This window comes from Mizuhopecten yessoensis, unplaced genomic scaffold (genome assembly GCF_002113885.1).
Source record: "Mizuhopecten yessoensis strain PY_sf001 unplaced genomic scaffold, ASM211388v2 scaffold10907, whole genome shotgun sequence".
Lineage (NCBI taxonomy): Eukaryota > Metazoa > Mollusca > Bivalvia > Pectinida > Pectinidae > Mizuhopecten > Mizuhopecten yessoensis.
Genome location: NW_018408781.1, coordinates 118,424 through 143,300, shown reverse-complemented (window position 1 = coordinate 143,300; position 24,877 = coordinate 118,424). Strand labels below are relative to the sequence as shown.

Here is a 24,877-nt window from a genome sequence, read left to right as displayed (position 1 = left end):
CCCCCCCTCAAGGATGGCTGATCAGTTACAAAATACCTAATATAACGAATGTATGAAATCTTAAAGGGAAACAAATTAACCCAAACTTTGCACAACAAAAATCTTGTCCATGATAATGGACAGAAAGTGTCCCAAAATTCAAAATGGTCAACAAGTGACCATTGGGTGTTCTATCGGTCATTTAAATATAAAGCATTATTTCAATACAGATGAACAATTCAACAACAATCAACAGTTCACTAAGTACACACAGTATCCTGACAAGAAAGCAATACTTACATACATTTACAAAGTAACATGTTAACCATCTAACTTGATATAAATTTCTTTTTCAATCAAGGGAGAATTTTTAAGAAAATTATGTGCTAGATGATTGTATAAAAATATATTTAATTGTGAAAATCTCTCAAATGTTCGTTTAACATTTTATTTTAAAATTTTGAGAATCTTGGAGTCAAAACCATACATTTCCCTGACTTGACCTCCCCATAGTGATCTACATCTATGGTCATTGTATTAAGGAGCCCAGTACCATCAACTGTAAGTATTGGAACCTGTTTTTTTGATAAATTATTTCTGAAGAGAATACCATACCTTGCTGGACATTTATGAGAAATAATAAAGATGAAATAAACAAAAATATAATCTACAACAGTGTTCTGGTTGTGAAAACTGAGTGGGGCTAGACGGGGTTCTGAACCCTCGACTTCAGTTTGTTATACTATCACTCTCACCGAATGAGCTACCTCCTCAATGGAAACGTCCTGGCCCAAATGTGCGACAGTTATTTCCAATTGGATGTCAAGAGGAGCTTACTGTATATAGGAAAAGACGGCCCTGCTGAGGGACAGGGATCCTTAAATCCATTCCCAGGGGATCGTCCTGATATTTTTAAACATGCTTTCAAAAAGAGATATATCATGTTTTGATCAAAGTTTTATTTACTTCTGCTTTAAAAAATTCAAAAAACTTTCAAATATTAATATTTTCAAACTGAGACAACCTCAATTTCATTTCAAGATTTCAACTTCAGATAAGGTAAACAAATATCATTTTAACTTACAAAAATTGTTCCTTTACAAGGTATTGGCAGTGCCATTGTGATGGTATAAACATTTAATCAGTTAGTCTACAGATACCTCTTGTGAAGGAATATACCAATGGTTAAGATGTTATTAACTTTCTCTGTATAATACAAGCATACTTGTAGACTATAGCTATTTATTGTGTAGATTAACGTTATTTCACACAAATTTAATTTTGCATACCAAAGTTTCCATACTTATGGGCGAGGAAATTAGTTCCTATTTTCATCCAACATCTGTGTTACTCATTATACATGTATATATATGTGAATTATCATGTTCAAATTATATCTGGAAATTCTGGAAATTTGCCAATCCATGTAAAATGCGAATTTACATAAAAACTGTGTGAAATGAACATAATCTACAGTAGTACATTACAGATATAATTAACTGATACTGTGTAATTGGCAAATTTTCAATGTCACATCAGCAAAAATTATTTTTCGTAATCTATATATAGTCAATCCTCGTTAATCCAGCCACCAACAGTCTGGTTGTCCCACCTAATCTACCCACTCCGACTCATTTAGGACCGAGTTTTGATCTAGCTATTTCAGCTGGGCTTGTTGCTGGCTGGATTAAAGATCCACAACTAAATAATTTATTTCACAATTTTGTGTGTGAAATTTAATTGAAATGTCTTTAAAGTGTTGAATCGTTATAAAAAGATTGTCGGCCCACCAGTGATCAGTCAGTAGCATTGTTAATTGTTTCACTAAGACTACATGTAAATATAGGTTGCTGTTTTAGTAAAGAGTGGGTAAATTGACTGGTATTCCGATACACCATGGGATCATAAAGGGGAGACAACTTGTCCTATCATCATGTGCCCGACAACATCTTCTGTGACCTCACAATCAAAATATAGCAACAGATAAGTTGTATTTTTGCAAACTTCACGGCAAATTTATATCAAAGAGGTACAACGTTGTTGGAAATCTGATGATAAATCCGTTCCAAAAGGAAAGGGGAGTGTTGATTTTATGATCAATTTCACAAAGTAAAGAAGCATGATTGGACAAAATATCAAATAAACTTTTACAAATTAAACAGGTGTATGGGGTTTTAATCTAACACTTGATCATGTAAATATACAATTAGCTACAACATCATTAATTTAATGGTGAAATTATCAATTACCTTTCTATGACTAACTTTTACGAAGCGGTCAATTGTTTAAGATTCAATCGCAACTGAATGCTTCTCGATTCATGGATGATTTATTTTCAAAACATGTTCCGGTAGACAGAAGAATAAAATAACTTTGTGAACACTTTGTGAAAATGATACAGCACACATGTAGCTTACAAGACTAAAATCTTCCCACCAGGCGTACTTTGTTGTCGGCTCTTGACGTTACATGCATGCTAACCATACACCATACAGGGCCATGCAGAGAGGGTCGGAGACCTCTGTACCAGAAACACAACACTTAACTACTTGTATATATATATACTAAAGGACAGGTAAGCCCTTGTCATTGACAGGTACGTGCAGTTCTCTTTACCTGCGATTGTCTTACCTCGGCGAGGAATCTGAGACAAACTGTTTGTGGACTTTGATTTGGCTATGCTATTTTTTCCAATTCTGTTCTGGACATCTTAATTGGACAAAAATAGGACAAAAGGATGAGGTGACGTTTACAAAGATTACAATGACAGAGAGGAGGATTACAGAGCACAGTATAACAAATATACATACACATATATGTCTCACCTACAAATATACATACACACATATATGTCTCACCTACAAATATACATATACACATATATGTCTCACCTACAAATATACTTATACACATATATGTCTCACCTACAAATATACATACACACATATATGTCTCACCTACAAATATACATACAACCATATATGTCTCACCTACAAATATACATACACACATATATGTCTCACCTACAAATATACACACACATATATAATATGTCTCACCTACAAATATAGAATCTCTTTCCGGAGTTGTCTTTTCTTACATTCACTATCACCTTTGTCAACTGATTAAGGCAAAATTCCTTGCAAAACTGAAACCCAACCTTTCCATGCATAAATTCACCTCAAGGTAACTCATATGGCTATGAAGTAAAACTTTGTCCTGTCACTGACCAATTACACAGAAGTTTTTTAATATTTTTCACAGAAATTGGGGCAAGTTTTGTCATAATCCTTGGCTTTAGTTATTGAAAATGAAAGGTGAAAGCGATTGTAGCTGACAAATGAACTTTAGTTAGAGATTAGAGATTTCATTCATATACATAGAGACAGAATCTAAAAGAACACACAAAAAAATATATAAAAAGGGAGACAACTCAATTGTATTACTGTGTCTAACAGTGTTCCACTTCAGTGACGTTAGCATAGATATATAGTTATAATTTGTTGGTTATCAGTTACTGCAGTCATGCATTTCATTAAGTATCGTTTACAGTTTGGCAAGTTAATATGAATCCAATTAAAACGTGGTGCTTTGGTGCTTTCAATTGTTTACAAGATGTAAATTTTCCACGCGGCAGAATTGTTTACTTTGTCAGTTACAAATGAAGCCTAATTTGACGAGACCCTAATGATCTACGATTAACAATTCCGTGTCACACCTGTGACACATTCATTACATGCGTGGTCAGTTCTAAGTCTAGGATTAAAAGCTGGACTAGTTAGGGTTGGAGGAAGAAGCAGAGCGGTCATTATTGCCCAGGACTGGTCAACTGTTGACCAATCCCTGGTCAAGCCAGCAACACAATGACCCTTCCACTGATAGGTTAGCAATATTGATCCCAGTTCTCCATATGACTGGTCAGCAATACTGATGACCAATTCCTAGGGTTGGTCAAAGAAGCTGATGACCAAGTCCAAGAACTGGTAGCAAGGATGTAGAGAAAAGGATACAATTGCAACAAAGGAAGTAATGGCTATGATGCTGAACTATTGAGATCTGTCTCCCTGTACACTGTCACTGACTATCAAAGGGACAGGTTCACGTTAAACTAGCACTATTTCTACTCATTTATTGGGATCAATTTGAAGATCAATTTTGTAATTCTAACGACTCAAACATGCAGGGAAAAAATATAAAACTTCAAATTTCTGTTCTAAGGAGCTAAAAGTATCAACTTTGAAACCAAATGAATATTTCTACCATGCTTTTCATGTCTTCACTGTGAATCAAACAGTGCAACTTCACACTGTGTCACGGCCAGAACAACACACTGCAACCATCACTGGCCCAAATATCCTAGTCAAAAATTGTCCTCCTAAACCATCGGACAGAACAGGCCATGTCAAATTCATTCCATCAGTTTTAACATAAACACATAGTTCAGGTCAGTGAAAGAGAAAACAACATGTTTAGAAGAACTTTTCAGAGAAAATTTATCATAGAAAATGAAATTCTAATAAAAACTATAGATGGCCGCAAAAATAAAATAAAATAAAATAAAATTCAAATAAACTTCTCCTTTCATTTAAATTTAACTTTTGTTACAGCAGGAGATGAAAACTATTTATGTTTAAGAGCAAGAAGCAATTTAAAAAGCAAAGGAAAATGAAATGTTTGTTCAAAAAACAGGATTTTAAAATCCAGGGAATAAGACACTAATTTGGCATATATGGCCTAATTCATAGAACTTATTAAATTTGAAATCCAAGATACAAGATAATAATTTGGCATGGCCTCCTCTACAGAATTTCATTTTTGATGGTTTTTTTTTATTTATTTCTGATCAGATGTAGAGTGAATACATGGAATTAATCTACATAATGGATATATAATTCAGTAAACGGTCAGTAAATAGATTAGGGAGTTTGATACATCAAATAGGTAAGCAAAGATGGTCGTTTTCAACAGCTGTGAAGCAAAAAATGTGATTGCGAAATTATTTACCTTCAGGTTGCAAATATGGTGGATAAATAAACTTAAAACTGGTGAGATCTGTGAAAATAGCATCGCAATGTTTCAAATGTGTAGAACAGTCCCGAAAATATTCTGTTCCATCAAATCTTGACTATATATGAGATTAAATATATATTTGAAAATTGATAATTAGAAAATCTGACACATTTAAATCTAACTTTAATATAAAAAATTCTTGTCAATATGAATTGGTATGTTTTTTGTTTTTTTTATTAGTCATGATTATATCAATAGTGCAGACACCCATCTTTACACACCTATGTGAACAGACTGACATGACAAAGTACCTTCAACCCACAGGTCTACAGTGAACAAACACTATATACTGTAGTAATGCATGGTGAAAGCGGACTCAGGGCAAAGCAGCACNGGGGGCGGGTAAGGGGGGTTGGTTCACAGAAAGACAGGCACAGGGCAGATATCTGGGGTAGGGGTATACTCACTCACAGACAGACAGACAAAGGGCAGATATCGGGGGTAGGGGTATACTCACTCACAGACAGACAGACACAGGGCAGACATCAGGGGGTAGGGGTATGCCCTCAGGCAGACAGACACAGGGCAGACATAAGGGGGTAGGGGTACGCTCACAGGGCAAACATCAAAGAGTAGAAGTACGCTCACAGACAAACATGCACAGGGCAGACATCAAAGGGTAGAGGAATGCTCACAGACAGACAGGCACAGGGCAGACATCAGGGGGTAGGGGTACACTCACAGACAGACAGGCACAGGGCAGACATCAAAGGGTAGAGGTACGCTCACAGACAGACAGGCACAGGGCAAACATCAAAGGGTAGAGGTACGCTCACAGACAAACATGCACAGGGCAGACATCAATGGGTAGAGGTACGCTCACAGACAGACAGGCACAGGGCAGACATCAAAGGGTAGAGGTACGCTCACAGACAGACAGACAGATACAGGGCAGACATCAGGGGTAGGGTTTTCCTAAAAGACAGACATGACAAAAAGACACTGGGCAGACATCCAAAGGTAGGGGTATGCTCACAGACAGACAGGCAGATACAGGCACGACATCAAAGGGTAGAGGTATGCTCACAGACAGACACGCACAGAGCAGACATCAAAGGGTAAGGTACGCTCACAGACAGACGGGCACAGGGCAAACATCAAAGGGTAGAGGTACGCTCACAGACAGACATGACAGGCACAGTGCAGACATCAGGGGGTAGGGGTACGCTCACAGACAGACAGACAGATACAGGGCAGACATCAGGGGGTAGGGGTTTCCTAACAGACAGATTTGACAAAAAGACACTGGGCAGACATCCAAGGGTAGGGGTATGCTCACAGACAGACATGACAGAGGGCAGACATGCTGGGGTCGGGGTACACTCAATGGCAGATAGCAGACATGCAGGGGTCGGGGTACAATCACTGACAGACATTAAAGGGTTGGAGAGTTTACACTCATAGACGGACATTGGACAGTGCAGAGGACAGATTCCAGGGTGTAGGGGGCATGCTTTAATACAGATGGACATTGGAGAATATGTGTAGAGGAGTACTTTTACATACAAACAGGTAGAGGACAGACTTTTGGGGGTATGGAGTTTAGCATATATGATCACATTTGGGGAAAAGATTAAAGGCTAGAGCAGGGAATATTTAAAGGAGTCTACATGCATAAAAAAAACATTTGGAGATAAGTTTTGGGGATGTCTTTTGGGGATTGGAATATGATTAAATACATTAAGGGGAAACATAACCTTTCAGGTTAGGGAAGATCAAAACTGTTGGGAAGACATTTGAGAGTTAAGGGGGTAGGATAGAAGGTATTTGGTGATACTGTTTACCTGGTAAGTGCTGGGTAATGGTTACAGCAGACAACAGAGTGGGGTAGGGATTTAAGGTAGAAAGGACAAAGTAGTTCATCTATAATGTGGGACAGAGGGTAGTCAAATAATAGGGGTCACACGTAAATAGCGAAACAAAGATGGTATAAAATGGAAAAATCAAATAATCATTTTTATCCACCGTGGTCTCCAACATCTGTATCAGATGCTGCACCGTTCAGAATGATAAAGTATCTGTTATTTCATATCACATGCTATTCATCTGGACCTCTGGACTTTAATGGCAGATTGAAGATTTTCAAAATAGACTTAAAATTGTTATCAAACTACATCTAATGAAGCAGCATATACTTTTATTGTGATTCTTTAATACAAAATAGCCTCCATTTTAATAAGAAAATAAAAGAGAAAAAATCAAAAACATAAAAGTGGAGGAAAAATGTCATTTCTAAGATGACACCTCGCACATTTTGTAGATAGGATTAGGGACTAGAATTTAATCATTTCAGGTAAGGGAAGAGCAGGGGAATCCTCCCCATTACTCAATCACACTATCGGATGTAACACTCTACACCTACCTTTAGTAGATGTATTCGGCGACGTCGTACCGGATACAGCTAAATTCTTAGAACCTGAAATTTACAAATATCCATATCTGTGAACTCAAAACTTCTTCATGTACAATTTTCATACACTTTCATTACAGTATACTCCAAAATTCCCTGAATATAGTAGATTTATAATAGCCTCACTTTAAGATTCCCTGAATATAGTAGATTCATAATAGCCTCACTTTAAAATTCCTTGAATATAGTAGATTCATAATAGCCTCACTTTAAAAGTTTTAATTACCGGTATACTTTTTGTTCTCAAAAATAATTAAAAACAATTTCTTTTTACAAATTGTTTGATAAAATTCTTAAAATTTTTTTTTTTCCTTATACATTAATTTTCAATTCAAGGAGAAAAATAATGCAAAAAATGTCCATAAAGGGGAGATAATTCTATATAATTTATTTTCTAGAAGCCTAATTATCTTACCTTGGTTTAGGTGATTGTGGTTTGACTGTTCTGGATATCACTTTGAGTTTGAGATAGATTTACTTACCTTTACGTGGTCCAGGAATTTTACTTCCGTTATCACCCTTCTTCGCTAAAGCAGAGGTCACAGAATTGCGTTTTTCTCCCTTCTTTTTCTCTGCTGCTTCTTCTTCCCTCTTCTGATCTCTTTCCTCCTGCACATTTATTAATACATTGTTTAAGGTAATAGGATTGTGTCACCATTTCTCAGTAGAATTTCTTCCAATTTTGTAGTTATATTGCGTTGAAGTAAAGAAATTTTTCTGCCCCAAAAAAATATAGGTTGTCAGAATTTAAAGGATTTTTAATGAAAATTTAAGTCAAAAGGAGAGTTTTGAAAACAAAAATGATCGACACAATTTTAGGCAAAATAATGTTGATAAAAATAATACTGACATAGATTAGTATTGCATTAATGTATATCAATTGAATAAATGCTGAAATTGTGTAAAATTAATTATCTATAAACGTTTAAAAATTGACATTTTATAATAAAACCATGTACATATAGTAATTGCATGCAAAGAGTTATCTTTCTTGAAAAACTTCACAGTAGTGAAATAGGAAGCCGGGTTCCTGAAGTACAGAAAAATGGACACATGTGACTCATTGATAAAAAAAACCCTGAATTAATGCCTGGATTGCTTTGAAATACTTTAATATTGAGAGAACACACTGTTCTGTCAATAATAAACATGCAATATTTATCGGTTTAATATCAAACATTAGAATATGCGGAAATTGTGATACTGTCTCCCTACATTGGATTTTCAACTAGGGATGAACTTCCTGTTTCCGTTTATCAATACACTCCTATGACCTTAAAGATATGATTTATTCTTTGCAGTCCTGCATATAATAAAAATAAATATCAAAAATCTTCATTTTATTTGGAATTTTTATGACAGTCACGTAATCCAATTAATTGTCGCTAAAATCAGCACCGCATCAGTTGGAAAGAAACGTTTTTATAGGTGCAGAGTACACATTCTTCATTATGTGTCATTTTGTTTTCAAATTTGCCACAAGATGTTTGTGTTTGGTGTCTCAAATTTAAACAATAAGGCGGCAACTTACATGTAATTTGATACGAACCCTCGTAAATTCATCACCAAATATTTACTGAGACTTATGGAAGTAAATATGATTTTTTTTTTTTTTATACAAGTCTTGATAACTTGTAATTAGAAGAAAAAAAATTAACGACTTTGTAACCACAATCAATCCCGATTGGGAACCTGCACTACAATGCTGTTTTGAATAAAAGGAATCATATCATTCGTTGCTGGACAAATATCAATTTCTCAGTCATATTCAGCTGCCAGTTAGTCATAAATTATGCGAAAATAAAGAGGTGTGTGTCTATGAACAACAACATGTAACAATAACAATAAGTGTTCACGGCTACCTTGCAGCAATTACACCTTGTCTAAAAAGTAAATTAGTAATCCATGTATATGTGTGGGGGCGAGTCTAGTAAGAACATCCGGTACGGAATCTGGACCGGAGTTGCGGTACGGAAAGAGTTCATAAATCTTTTGTCAGACCTAGGAAGTATACTTTTGTCTTGGTTAGGAAGTAACTGAGGGGAGTATGTGTCCTTTGATTAAGGGAGTATCAGCTTTTTTCTGACTAAGTGGAGCATCAACTTAATCTGACTTAGGGGACTACAAACTTACTAATTCTATGAGCAGTTTTTCCTCATCTTCCTTTTTCTGGTCCACTAGATCTTGTTCAAACAGCATCCTTCGAGATAGCTGCAAAGAATGCAAGTCCATCAACAGTGTGACCTTGTCAATAGGACATTCATCCTACAAATAAATCTTGAGAAAACCTGCCTTCCTGAACTTGACTTCCATTGAAGAAAATGCATCGGTGAACATTTTAAGAATATTTCGTTCCATAGCTTTTGATGATCATGAGAAAATCTCAGTATGATATGACCTTGTGACCTTTGCTTTATGACCCTGTGACCTTTGCTTTATAACCACTAACTCATAACTTCCAATGTATTATCTGGGGTGAAGAAAGTTGTTGATATCTATCATCCAACCATTATAGTATATGGTTATATATGGTTATATATGATCATCTGGTTCTCCAAGGTAGTCCTTACGAGGTAGAATATCTTACGAGAAAAAATTCAAAAAAATTTATACAGCAGAAATTTTCAAGCTGTGGTACTTTTTGATAAAATGAGGTTCAATTTCAACAGAACATGGGTGACTTCCAAAAGTTGTCTCCCAGAAAATTTATTTTTAGATCCCGGTAGAGGGATCTGAAACAATATGCCCCTGATGCTGCAACTTAAAATCACACATACCGGCTCATCAAATGCGGTCACAGCCAATCAAATTTGGTAATTGCACTGCCAACATGTTTAATTTTAAATGAAAATATATAATAAAGTCGACTTACCGATTCCATTTGAACATGAATTTTATCTAACTCTTCAACAGCCTGAAAAAGATGCAGAAACCAAAATTTACTTTCATATATATATATCAAAACCAATATCAATCTTTCTAATCTATAAATGTATATTTTTAAGCATTCAACATTCTATTTAAATCATTCAGCTTTAGATCTGGTACAATCTACCACATACACATGTTTAACAACTTAACGTAAACAAGACCAAGAGTTCAAAGCTTGGTCCGGCCCTGTTGCCTTTTTACACTCAGAAAGCTGTTGCTGCATTATTTTGTTTTGGATTTTTTTTAATATTTCATGTTTATTATTTTTCGTAAATTTTCCACAAGTGTAGTTTCCTTTTCAGAAATCATTCATGAAAGCTATAGTCATGCCAGAACACGGTTCCAATGGGTCGTTACAGGATTTTAGCAGTGGTACGGTTAACTTAAACACAAATCACAGGTAACACATCTTAGAATGTAGCTCAAAATGGCGAGACTGAAATCAGCAAAAATGCTCAACTTTCCAGTCTTACTATACCAAAGTCTTCTGTTCGATGAAGTAAACATTTAACATACACAGGACATTTCAAATTTATCCAATAAAGATCATATTTAGATCACTCTCATGGGATCATAAAAAAACTTGATAATGATAGTATTAACATTTACTCATTCACCCCTGAAGACACATTTGAACTCTTCCAATTCAAGGGTCTGAATAGTTCATTAAGAAATTTCAGGGGTGGATGAGTTGATAACATTAACAAAGTTTGACTGTTTAAAGTAATTACCACTTTGATGGCATTCTGGACGTCCCTGTCCTTCTCTGCCACTAGCAGCTTCCGTACACACAGATCCAGCTGCTGAAGCAGGTTGCGGTCCGTCGGAAGTTTGATGAGTCTTTTTAGGGGCGGAAGTAATGAACACAATCGTAATCGAATGTTAGGCACTGGATCCTTGTGCAGTTCTAACACAACTTCGTAAAAATATTTCTTAAAAAATGTCTTAGAATATAGTTCTATCACAAATTTACAAATGTCTATGAACAAGCTTCTCTGGTGACAGCTCCTCCCATGGCAGAACTCTGTAATAAAGAGTAGAAAAATTGGTAAAAATACACATTAGGGAATCAGACTTGAGAACTTTCTTCAATTATTCATTAATTTATTAATTGATTGTGGATATAATTTCATTCATTCATCCATATGCAATTTTCATTTATTAATTTCAACATTGAGTCTCATACATTAGTCCATTCAAAACCTTCAGTTGTAAATCAATTGATTTGTTGTTAATACATTGATTAAGTTTTGAACTCGATGATTTACAAATTTATTCCAGCACTCATAAATTCATCAATACATTCATGAATTATTCATTGCAAAATTTGTTCACTCATTCATAACAATTCATATTCCATTATAACATCAATATATATAACAAAAACTATCAGCCACAATACACATTTCTGTTCGTTGATGCAGAACAACCGGTTTGTCTTTTTTTAAATGTAACATTTCCGGCTATAAATCCTGGCGGACCTACAAATGTTTATGCAGATCTTGCAAGGCTTTGTAAAGGTTCACCTGAAAGTAGCATCAAATTACTAGGTTGGACCTTATTTTATAAACGAACAACCTTTGGTCCAACTGTTTGGATTGTGATAAACGAAAGCGGCCCTCGAGACTGTATCTCACCTGTAACGAGACGATATACGAGTTCCTCCCTCTGTTCCAGTTTCTTGAGCGTCCTGATAATGATGAGCGATGACCTCGCACACGTATGTCGTACAGGTAATGCTCGCTGTCAGGAGAAAATCAAACGTCAAAAAGTGAGCATTTCTGTATCACAGATTCAGAAAATCCTTTCATTTAAACAAGTGTCAAGACAAATGCTAATTTATTTATCATTTCAGATATCTGAAAATTCACTCCCCTCATTTAAATACCATCCTAGATGGAAACATAACTTCTGTGTATTTCTGTGGGAAATTTGGTGGATAGTATACTTGCATGAAGCCACTGACAGCTATTTTATAATCTTACAGATAAGCATATAAAGGAGTAACAGATGCTAAATAACAAATAAATCATTATCCATAACAGAAACAGATCTACAATGTAATTATAATTGTATAAGTCCCCTTACCTAGGTGTCAGTAAAGGCATTTTATAAAGCAGGAAGTTCTTTTTATACAGGTTGTCATGTAAGACAGGTTTTATTGCAAGAGCTTTCCTTTATAGAAAATCCTCTTATGCTATTTGTATCTGGGCTTAAGTGAAGACCAATTCGGAAATAGTATCAGCATTATTGTAACAAATGATATCATGATTGCAGATAGCAGGTGGCATATCACTTAGCATGGTTAATCCGGAATATGATTTTTGAAGAGGTTTTAAGTAGGGGACTTAACCTGATTACTAGGATAATTGTTTCAAGTCTAAACATGTTCACCATAAACATAGCACTTCTCTAGAATTTTCATGTAGAGACCTCAGTGTTCTGAACAGAGTGCTGCACTATACGATCTGTCCAGTGAAATGTAACTGTTTCTACTGACCGCTGTTTTGAGTTTATTGAAGAGCACAGGTATGACTTTGGTATAGAGAACCTCATTCGAGCAACATTGAGTCAAGCTGGCCAGACTGGTCATCAGCTCTTCCTGTAATCTCCAATTGTTAAAACTGGACACCACCTCGTCCGACGCCAAGATGGCTGGTATTACCTCCCCTAGACTGTTCATCTGAAAAATAAAACTCTTACTGTACTCCACACTGGCATGACAGCATGCATTAGTTTTTTCCTAAAGTTTTCTTTTTAAATTTTAGCTGTACTTTTGTTGGTTAACATAGGACTATCAAGCCTGATATAAGAAAAATACATATGTAATTAATATATGAAAATATAATAACATATGTAATTAATATATGAAAATATAATAACATATATCTTTAAGAAAAAAAAATTGAAATATTTTGACCTACTTTTTGTTATCCTGAACTATCATGAAAAAAGACACACTTTGAGCCTATTCCAAACACACCCACCTAGGAGCTTTTACAATATCATCTCGCGGCTATCAGAAGTTGTGGTCTAGCCATGCTTATCAATGACTCGACTTCTCACCCCTAGACATCTAATTGGGGAATGGTCCGGACCCTAGACATCTAATTGGGGAATGGTCCGGACCCTAGACAATTAATTGAGGAATGGTCCGGACCCTAGACAATTAATTGGGGAATGGTCTGGACCCTAGACAATTATTTGGGGAATGGTCCGGACCCTAGACAAGTAATTGGGGAATGGTCCAGACCCTAGACAATTAATTGGGGAATGGTCCGGACCCTAGACAATTAATTGGGGAATGGTCCGGACCCTAGACAATCAATTGGGGAATGGTCCGGACCCTAGACAATCAATTGGGGAATGGTCCGGACCCTAGACAATTAATTGGGGAATGGTCCAGACCCTAGACAATTAATTGGGGTATGGTCCGGACCCTAGAAAATTAATTGGGGTATGGTCCGGATCCTAGACTGAGATATGACGGTCTAGTTGCAACATATTTCATGACAAAATCTTGACATGATCAAACATTACGGTCCAGACATTAGAATTCTGCAACCATTCAACCCAAAGTGCCCAAGCGAACAAATGTCTGTAGTTTTACATTCAACAAATGGCATTCCGTCTTCTATGACCCAACGGAACGCGAGATAATTCCATCCTCTACGACCCGACGGAGCGCGAGATAATTCCATCCTCTATGACCCGACGGAGTGCAAGAGAATGTAACAATCAATCTCCAACTCCTCAATGGTTTGATTCACACCGATGACAAAGAAGCGTGAATCTCTAAATAATGCAGGAAAACTCCCATACCATTTCTCCACATAGATCATGGTGGCATCCATCAACTAAAATGCTGGCTGCTGAAAGCTTGTACAGCATAGGGTTGATTGCAAAATTTCACATTTAATCTATTCCCTTTCTATATATAGTTAGAAATCAATATATTCATTGCAAGTTAAAAGCAGTTTTTAAAAACCCAGAAAAGAAAACAAGATTGACATCAATGAGTACTTTCAAAAAAAAATTAACTAGACCTTTCGATCTTTTGGTTCGGACCTCTATTTCTACACTGATTCATTCGTAAGTCTTACCGCGTCCCACTGAAAGTTTCGATCTTCATCAGCAGTTATAGATTACTGGTCTTGTGTAACAGAATCATTTACAGAATAATGTGATGATATTGATTAACTCGTACTGCGTGACTAACATAGCGGGCTTAAACCAACAATACTTCATATAATCATGTAACGTTTGTCCACTGGAGCACGTCTGTGCTGTCAGCAACAATGGGAACGAATGGCATTTGGGGTGGGGGCGGCATGAGACTGGGGGTAGGGTAGGGAATGTGTCGGGGTGGGGGAATTGGATGGGGTTCAAGGGCAAGTAGGGGCTGCAACTGCGGGGTGAAGAAGAGGATAAGTTGGGGAATTGATGGGGATCATAATCTATGGGAAATTCAACAGTGATGTCGGAGATGAAAAAGCAGTGAGAGAAAATGGACTAAAGGGTTCCCCAGGAATGGCTAGGGGGAAGATGTGGATGTGATAGAAGTAAGATAGTAGGGTGGGGAGGGGTGGGACAGGGTGGGGCGGGGACAGGTGGGGTATGGGATTTCTTTGTGTCATGGTCAATAAATGTCACAAAGAGAAATCTGTTAAGGATGATTTATACAGGTTTCTGATAATACAGGGCTCAAATTCTTCAAGTTTCCAGATATATTTATATATATATGCATGTTCACACAATATCTGATCTAACACAGTCAAGGAAAATGATATCTTAATTTATCTCACTTAATTCATACTTGCCAATCTTTCATGATTTCCATTGGGGAATAAAAAGAAATTTCAAAAATATTAAATAAAAAAACACCTTTTAAATGACTGCTTTTTCGACAATTCAATTGTGTAGAATGTTATATTTTAAACTGTTCTATCCAGTGAATTTGATCCAAAACCAAAATGTATGGAATACTTCTAATTTTAAATAAATAGGATAAACTGATGCACAAGACTTACCTTGGCCTCGGACAGAGTATGATTGCTTGAGGATGAACCGAGGAAGGAATCCAAAATATCAACAATATTTGTCAAAATACCACGCAAAACCTGCAACAAGGTTAGAAACAAAACTCTTAAAATACAGTACATTAGAAAAAGACCTGCAACAAAAATATAAACAAAACTCTAAATATACAGTCTTTTAGAAATATTTATGTGAGATAATGCAGTTATTAGAACAATGAAGCATTGAGCACATTTGAATGCTGTGTGTAATGTCACATGACACAGTCTTGAATGCTGTGTGTAATGTCACATGACGCAGTCTTGAATGCTGTGTGTAATGACACATGACACAGTCTTGAATGCTGTGTGTAATGTCACATGACACAGTCTTGGATGCTGTGTGTAATGTCACATGACAGTCTTGAATGCCGTGTGTAATGTCACATGACGCAGTCTTGAATGCTGTGTGTAATGACATATGACACAGTCTTGAATGCTGTGTGTAATGTCACATGACGCAGTCTTGGCTGCTGTGTGTAATGTCACATGACACAGTCTTGGATGCTGTGTGTAATGTCAAATGACACAATCTTGGATGCTGTGTGTAATGTCACATGACACAGTCTTGAATGCTGTGTGAAATGTCACATAACACAGTCTTGGATGCTGTGTGTAATGTCTCATGACACAGTCTTGAATGCTGTGTGTAATGTCACAGGACACAGTCTTGAATGCTGTGTGTAATGTCACATGACACAGTCTTGGATGCTGTGTGTAATGTCACATGACACAGTCTTGAATGCCGTGTGTAATGTCACATGACACAGTCTTGAATGCCGTGTGTAATGTCACATGACACAGTCTTGAATGCCGTGTGTAATGTCACATGACACAGTCTTGAATGCCGTGTGTAATGTCACATGACACAGTCTTGAATGCTGGGTGAAATGTCACATAACACAGTCTTGGATGCTGGGTGGAATGTCACATAACACAGTCTTGGATGTTGTGTGTAATGTCACATGACCCAATCTTGAATGCTGTGTGTAATGTCACATAACACAGTCTTGGATGCTGTGTGTAATGTCACATAACACAGTCTTGGATGTTGTGTGTAATGTCACATGACACAATCTTGAATGCTGTGTGTAATGTCACATAACACAGTCTTGGATGCTGTATGTAATGTCACATGACACAGTCTTGGATGCTGTGTGTAATGTCACATGACACAGTCTTGGATGCTGATTGGATAGCTTTTTTAAACTCTAAGACAACTGTACAACCAGTCCGAGACAACAGGGTCTGACAATATTTAATTTATTTAACTTCTAAGAAGCTTAGATTAATGTAATGTACTATATACTAAAACCATTACTGCCTTCTGTTGAAAACAAGTTGATTCAATTTGCCTCAAAATTCAGAGCTTAGATGCAATATTTAAATGATTGTAATATGGAAATTCTTCAGAATCAGTTACAGATGTTTAACCTTTTTATTTTATTGTAATATCAAAACTCCACCGAGCTTAACTGTTAATATTTTACTGGTCGTAAATCAAAATTCTAAAGAGTTTAGCAACTGATCTGTTATTATAGTTTCACAGAAATATGCTTAACAAGGTTACCGCGAGCGGTATATAATACGCCCGTCACACATTAAATGAGCAGTTGTTTGTATGATTGAAATATATGAAGTATTTGTGAGTAATTGATATTAAAAGAGAAATCATTCAACATAACTGGTAGATCAATGAGTGCAATACAACATCATGGAACGCATGCATCGCATTAATGAAACCAAGGGTAATAACTCCAGTAATTACGGTCGGATAATGGCGGTTATCGAACTTGTCCGTGGTTTCATGGTAATTAACCTTGTTGTGAAGTTTGAAGTTAATCCGTTAATAATTACTCGAGATATCGAGCGGACATCGTTTGCCCGCCCGCCCGCCCGCTCACGTGATAACATAATACGTCCCCGTCTTCGACGGGCGTATAAAAATATATCAGCATACATTTTATAATTTTGACTGACCATGACTTCAAATACTTCTACTGGTGAAACTTACGTCTACAGAGTCATCCTTGAGCAAGTTGATGAGATCATGTTGTAGTATATGTACCTGGGACCCCAACAACTTGGTTACCTGTAATACCAAAATATAGATATCATAACAAGCCATTCGGATTAATAGGCCTTGGCTGTGCCTCACTTTGACCATCAATGCACATATCAGAGAAACTAATTTAACCGCTAAAACTTAACGTTGATGGAGATGCTGACAAAGTCATGATCAATGAACCATGAAAGGTAGGTCGCATTCCAGCATTTGATGCGTGGGCTGATATGTACTACCTAAGATGCATCTATGGTCCAAGTTTGGTTGGTCTAGCACTCACACTTTCAGAGAGACTAACTTAAACGCAAAAACTTCATGTTGATGAGTGCTGACAAAGTCAATGGACCATGAAAAGTAGGTTGCATCCAGCATTTGATGCATGGGCTGAGATGTACTACCTAATATGCATCTATGGTCCAAGTTTGGTTTGTCTAGCACTTATACTTTCAGTAAAATTAAGTTAAACGCAAAAACTTCATGCTAACCCCGCCGCCGGAAAACAACACCTTAGTCTTGCTTCCACTACTTCCTCGAGACAAAAAACACCACTCATCTACAATGAATGAATACACAAAGGGCCTTTTTCCCCATACTAGTCCAGGTTGGACTTGAACTCTAAAACTTTCTACAGCAATTGATTTCCATGGAGTTACTTAGCAGGTTCAACTTCTGGAGTTAAGCACTGTTTATCTGGTCCTAAACTTGCTTAGCGTCTATCAGTCTATAGCTATACTTCACTTATAGTCTGTAGCTATACTTCACTAATAGTCTGTAGCTATACTTCACTAATAGTCTGTAGCTGTACTTCAAGTGAATCTTTTTTTTTTGTGTAATTTTTTTATTTAGTGATTTGCACCAAATAAATTGTTTAGAGAAATTTAAAATCTGTGTATGGTAAACAGTAGCGTTTCTTCCTCCTGGGATTAATCCAAACTTTTGCTACAGCTAATACCATACCAACACTTACCTCGTGGAAACCACTGGCCACAGTCTTTCTGACCTGGCTGTTGGGGTCTTTACACAGACTAGAGAAAATGCCCAGCAAGTCGACCTTGAAGTGCTTGGGGCCAACAAACACAAACATCGCCTGTCAACAACAAATATAAACATCGCCGGTCAACAACAAACACAAACATCGCCTGTCAACAACAAATATAAACATCGCCGGTCAACAACAAACACAAACATCGCCTGTCAACAACAAATATAAACATCGCCTGTCAACAACAAATATAAACAGCATCAACATCACTGCTGAGACAGAACACGATAGTTACAACTTTCATATGGTACTGCGTCAACATTTGGAAATTCCTAATTCAGTTAGGAAATGTGATTTAACCTTTTATTTCCAAGTCCTGTTGTGATAGGTAAAAACTGACATTACCTGATCTCATTTGACCTTGGTATTTTGATCCTAGTTTGTCCCTTATAAAGAACTATGGTATACCAGAACAGTTTATCTCAGTGAAATATTGTTATATATATTTGTTACAGGGGCAAAAAGGAGCGAGATTCGCAGTATGCACTATCAAGATTAAAGAGAATGACAGTAAAACGAAAATAAGTTTTGGTTAATTTTTTTTTAAAACAAGCACATAAACCTGGACTGGCTGAATCATAGCATAACTGATTACCACATCACAACAACGATGAAGTTTAACAGATGTCAACATTTTCTTGAAAAGAAACAGAAAGTCTTGTGTAATAGATTTCCAAATAATATGATTTGAGCCAAAATTTACAAAATGGAAGCCTCAGACCATACGATTCTTTTATGGCTTCTAATGCCTGCTTGCTAACTTTCCATGGGGGAGATTCTGCACGCTCAAAATTAAAAACTAAATGAAATGTGTGTATATACCCTCTAAAGACAAAATAACCCTTTAAAAGACATATTTTCAGTTGTTCTTTCAGATGAAATAATTAGATCTTAGAATATTCACTGGTTGAAAATGCTAAATTTAAGGGTCCAAAATCGGGAGTCTAAAGGGTTTGCAAGTATGCTAATGAGAAACAGCATATTAAACTTTCAATATACACACTTACAGGAAAGTTAAAGGCAGCATTCTTCCTACATTCTAAACACTGATCGTCTTCTTCATTTTGTGGCATGTCTGTGACCTGCAACAAAAATCAACAATGTCAACCATTTTTTTTAATTTTCTTTTTATCCCCTTCTGATATTTTTTAAGATGTAATTGACAAAACACTTTTCATTTTTGTCAACAGGCATATAACGTCAAGGAAAAACTAGAATAATGACAAGTGAAAAGGGGTCCAACCATGTTTTAGACCCCTGGATTTTTGAGATAATCTCTGAAAGTGCGGAAAGTGGATAGACAGACGAACAGACGGATGAAGGGATACATTTTCAAACTAAATTTGGCTTTGGCAATATGCAAACTTTCATAAAATCTGGTAAAAAGACCCATGCATAAATGGAAGTTGAAAGAGTACCCATATAACATTATGAGCTAAGCATAGATTCCATGCACCTTTAAACTTGGCCAGCATGAACATTATCATTTTACAAGTACATCCCAAGTATAAATGAAATCCATGAATAGTTAGGAAAGTTATTGTCTCGAAAGAAATATGTAACAGATGGGCAACGTTGAAATAAAAACAATTGTTGGAGATAAATAAAGCTTCATTTTAAAACATGAAATCAGAAATCTGATAACAGTTCCGAAGACTATGTCTGCTCCTCTGTGCACTTTAAATGTGTTATTTTAAGGTAAAAAATATTGATGATAAAACTGAAGCTGTACTAAAGGCAATGATTGAGTGACTAAGACGTCTGCCTGGTAGGGTTGGTGGGCCTTCTCCTGTGAAATTTAACTCGGTGATCTGCCCGGCTGTGACAGGTAATCTATCAGATCACGTTTGATTCGCTGCTACAGACACATTACATTTTACCCAATGCAGTACATGTACTGTAAAACTCCATTTTGTTTAATCACAATAAAAGCTTCACAAGTCTGTTTGATTTTTACAACTGTACAAAAGGAAACACCAAATTGATGTTGAATCATGTGACTTTGGATAAGGATTTCTGCCAACATGGAAACCAGGTGGCAAACAATGAAAAATTGGAAAAAATGACATCAATCTCTCTCAGTTCAAGAAAAAAGTAGTACATATTGTACCACAATGGGTTTATTCCTCAGGTTCCCATAACACAGCATAATGCAAACATGTCATAAAACCTAGGATGTAAGGTAACCAAGCAATAAGGAACAGAGTTATGTAAGGTAACCCTTGTTTATATACAGTAAAACTACAATATGATTGTTTCCTTTTCCACCTCTTTACCCACCAACATATTTCAATTTCCCTCTTCCTTGTTTTCTTTAAAAAAAAAAAAATGTATTTCCCTTGATTCTATTGACAAACCCCTTCACAATGCCAACATTTCTGTAGACAGATGATGGCAGTATAATGAGGTTTTACTTTCACACAATGTATCACCAGTACACCTAGTTACTGACAAATGCAGTGACATCATTAGGAGGTTTACCTTGGATTGGTCCGACTCCACCTCCTTGGTGTTTTTGCCACGTTCAGGAGAAAGGCCGACCTTACATAACTTTCTGTAGTAGTCTACAAACCACTGCTTCTGTTCGTCGGTCAGATGTACTGGAAAACGAAGGTCAGCATCATTTATTAATAAGATAAAAATATCTTCTATTTTTTGTATTGAATTGGACTTGTATACTATTTAATACAATAAATATGCATCTCTAGTTTGGCCCTAAATGACTAACATTGTCGATGGGCCATTAAACAATACAAAAAACAGCAAGAGTGCTGCGACGCGGAACAATATACGCCCGTCGAATGTCATATAGTGTTATATACTTTCTTTCATTGAAATAAGATCTGCATCATTCTAAGAGTGGTTAGCTGACATGCTATAAAAAATGTAGGAGAAAATCTCGAGACAAAAAATTCAAATACTGAAATGAACAAATTTTTGAATCAAAATTCTTTTATGTGAGACACAATATCATATCATGATTATAATGTATACCAAGTTTCAAAGAGATCCGTTGAAAAATGTAGGAGGAGATTGCCGGACAAAAATCAAATACTGAAATGAACAAAGGGCAATAGCTTTTGGAAAAATTGTTGAATCAAAATTCTTTTATGTGAGACACAACTTCATATCATGATTTTGATGTATACCAAGTTTCAAAGAGATCCGTTGAAAAATGTAGGAGGAGATTGCCGGACAAAGATCAAATACTGAAATGAACAAAGGGCAATAACTTTTGAAAAAAATTGTTGAATCAAAATTCTTTCAAGGGAGACACAACTTCATATCATGATTATAATGTATACCAAGTTTCAAAGAGACCCGTTGAAAAATGTAGGAGGAGATTGCCGGACAAAAATCAAACACTGAAATGAACAAAGGGCAATAGCTTTTGGAAAAATTGTTGAATCAAAATTCTTTTATGTGAGACACAATATCATATCATGATTATAATGTATACCAAGTTTCAAAGAGACCCGTTGAAAAATGTAGGAGGAGATTGCCGGACAAAGATCAAATACTGAAATGAACAAAGGGCATTAACTTTTGGAAAAATTGTTGAATCAAAATTCTTTCAAGGGAGACACAACTTCATATCATGATTATGATGTATACCAAGTTTCAAAGAGTTCCGTTGAAAAATGTAGGAGGAGATTGCCGGACAAAGATCAAATACTGAAATGAACAAAGGGCATTAACTTTTGGAAAAATTGTTGAATCAAAAGTCTTTTATGTGAGACACAACTTCATATCATGATTTTGATGTATACCAAGTTTCAAAGAGATTGGTCGAAACAAGTTTACGCTGGACGGATGGACGGACAGACGGACAACCCCATACCATAAAACTCCCGTCAAAAACAAAAGCATCTCTAGTTTTCACTGCAATTTCATTATATCCAATTAATTTCATATGTTGTCAAATCTTATGAAAATTTATTGCACTTTTTGACATTTGTCTTCAACTCTACCAACTCATCCCTGTCGAAAAATTGATGCATTTTATGGGGGATAATTACATTTCGAAAAAATCATATCTCAACTAGGCCATAATTCACAATTGAATACTAGATATGAGGTTATTAATGACGCTACTACAAAGCTATATAAATCACTGATCTTCAGATAACAGTTGGTGACAGAAATGTACTTGAAAGGAAAAGATTTCAAAAACCGTCTCCTATTGTTTTTTTTTATATAACTAAATTAATTAGGCAAGAATTCTGAACTTTTGAAATTACAATGTACTTTCAGGGTGTTCCGGAACAGCAGTGACCTTGACAAGCGACGGGGAAACTTGTGACCCGTGGCACTTATCATATCTCTATTATGAATCAGTGAATCAGAAGAAATATGCATGTTGCTTTAAAAGCTCAACTGATGAGACAGATTTGCAAAACAAAACACAAAACAAAAAACTGAGGAAAAACACTTATTTTTCACTCAGACAAAATTGACGTTACGAAGCTGGAATCTGCCGGAAGGAGCAAACAAGTGTGGAAGCCAATCTTTCAGGAGATCGTAAGTGCCTATTCGTTTTCCTTGAGACAATAACCATCAAGCAATTGGACCTCGCTGTGGTCCCTCCTCCACCAGCCCCCCTGTCATTGGTGATGGGATAATTTGAGTGTAATTTACACGGCAACGTCCCCCCAATGCTTTAGGTCAGACGAATAATAACCATTACATTACCGACAATGATAACACTCGTAAAACATGAAAGGACAATTTGATTGTAGCATTTTCCACAAATGGTGGAATTGATTTTTCTCTTCTTTCCCAAGCCTACTCTTTGAGTTCTACCCCGGAGGTTTTAAACACATATTCAGACTTGGTAAAACAAAGAGCAGTAATTCCAGAGATCAAACGATTTTACTGCCGAAGTGTATTCAGTAAATTCTTAAATCAATAGCAAATTAGATCCTCTTTTGATTCTCATTTTAGTGTAAAACGTTAAAACCCAAAGCTGCACATTTCTATTCCCCCCCTCCCCCTCTCTTCTTCCATCAAAAAGTCAGATTTGATGGCAGTAGGCTGACATAACTTTTACGAGTAAACGTCTATACAGCTGTTTTATACGATTGCAGTGCCGTTTCACAACCTTTTTTTTCCCGCAGTTATGGAGCTTGCCTTACGTAACATCCGACATTTCATTGATCGCGTGTGCAACATTATCAATATTTTTCGTGGATTGGACATGTTTTTGCCTCCATTATGCAATAATAAATCAACTACAAATCTCAAACCTGTTATTCAAGGCATGGCCATAGGTCATTAAATATTCAAAACATTTTATTTATTTCAAGGGAAGGATGCTTCACAACCCATATAACTCCACTATACAGCATTAGACCTGATAATCACTAACACAGGTGATGACTTTATCAGATACTTGTTTCCTGATATTGAAGTAATTAGTTTATGATAGAACTGCTCTAGTTTACAGTTACTGGGATGGTCAGATTTATAGTTGTTCATTGTGAAACAAACAATTTGTAGAACAAAATCAAAAATCTGGTTATCCATTTTTATACTTTTACATTTTAAAGCTGTTTTTTTAAGTAAACAGTTCATGTCAACATTTGAAAATTCACAAATTTTTGTACAGAAATGTTTTATTTGAAACAACAGAAACGTTTGCCAGTCTTTGTATATAAGCCAGATTAGAATTTGTTTGTACAGCTGAAAATGTTTTCACAACAAAAAAAAGGTGATGATGCATTTTAATCAGTTTCAAGGCTAGACATTCGAGTGCCTCACCTCTTATAAACTTCTAACTTCTATCTTTCAAATCTCATTTTCTGAGAAAATATTCACAATTATACAAAATTAAACAGTTTGATAGGTCAACAAGATACTGCACCAACAGTTAGTTGGAGATGACCTGGAGATGTTTACCTTGTAGTCCGTGAGCGAGACGGCCGAGTTGCTTGGCTACGACCGGGAGGGTACTGTCCTCATTCTGCATGGCCTGCTGACAGAACTTACATACCAACGGGATAATGGTGTTATTGCAGGTGTCTGAAATCATACAAGGTCAAGGTCAAAGATAATGTCACGAATACGTCTCAACAGACAGGATGAGGTCAAAAGTCAAATCAACGATCATAAATTTGTCTTTAGTATATATTAAGGTCAAGGTCGAAGTCAAGGTCATGAATGTTTTGAGTATGGCGAGATCAAGGTGGAATTCAAGGTCATGAATGTTTTGAGTATGGCGAGATCAAGGTCGAATTCAAGGACTTATTTGCATATTGAATTATATATTGAGGTCATGATGAATTCAAGGTCATGACTGTTTCTTC

The 24,877-nt window shown here is 36.2% G+C and overlaps 1 protein-coding gene across 11 annotated transcripts in view; it reads right to left on the bottom strand.

Moving 5' to 3' along the window:
• LOC110463438 (serine/threonine-protein phosphatase 4 regulatory subunit 4-like) overlaps positions 1 to 24,877 on the bottom strand; it is a 96,524-nt gene that overhangs the window by 11,134 nt on the left and 60,513 nt on the right. For 7 of the 11 annotated variants that reach the window (XR_002464389.1, XR_002464390.1, XR_002464392.1 and 4 more), the window contains 14 exons: positions 24,471 to 24,593; positions 21,054 to 21,172; positions 19,580 to 19,654; positions 18,498 to 18,617; positions 17,480 to 17,557; positions 15,421 to 15,510; positions 12,891 to 13,073; positions 12,028 to 12,133; positions 11,122 to 11,414; positions 10,332 to 10,373; positions 9,593 to 9,670; positions 7,942 to 8,068; positions 7,412 to 7,465; positions 2,596 to 2,688 (listed from right to left, as the gene is read on the bottom strand). Coding sequence is in view for 7 of the 11 variants with exons in the window: in XM_021518040.1 (XP_021373715.1) it covers positions 2,596 to 2,688; positions 7,412 to 7,465; positions 7,942 to 8,068; positions 9,593 to 9,670; positions 10,332 to 10,373; positions 11,122 to 11,414; positions 12,028 to 12,133; positions 12,891 to 13,073; positions 15,421 to 15,510; positions 17,480 to 17,557; positions 18,498 to 18,617; positions 19,580 to 19,654; positions 21,054 to 21,172; positions 24,471 to 24,593 (1,581 nt within the window). In the remaining 4 variants the exon portion in view is untranslated. Of the gene's footprint in view, positions 1 to 2,595; positions 2,689 to 4,983; positions 5,032 to 7,411; positions 7,466 to 7,941; positions 8,069 to 9,592; positions 9,671 to 10,331; positions 10,374 to 11,121; positions 11,415 to 12,027; positions 12,134 to 12,890; positions 13,074 to 15,420; positions 15,511 to 17,479; positions 17,558 to 18,497; positions 18,618 to 19,579; positions 19,655 to 21,053; positions 21,173 to 24,470; positions 24,594 to 24,877 lie in introns of all 11 variants that reach the window. The other 4 variants (XR_002464391.1, XM_021518044.1, XM_021518046.1 and 1 more) reach the window with 3 other exon arrangements.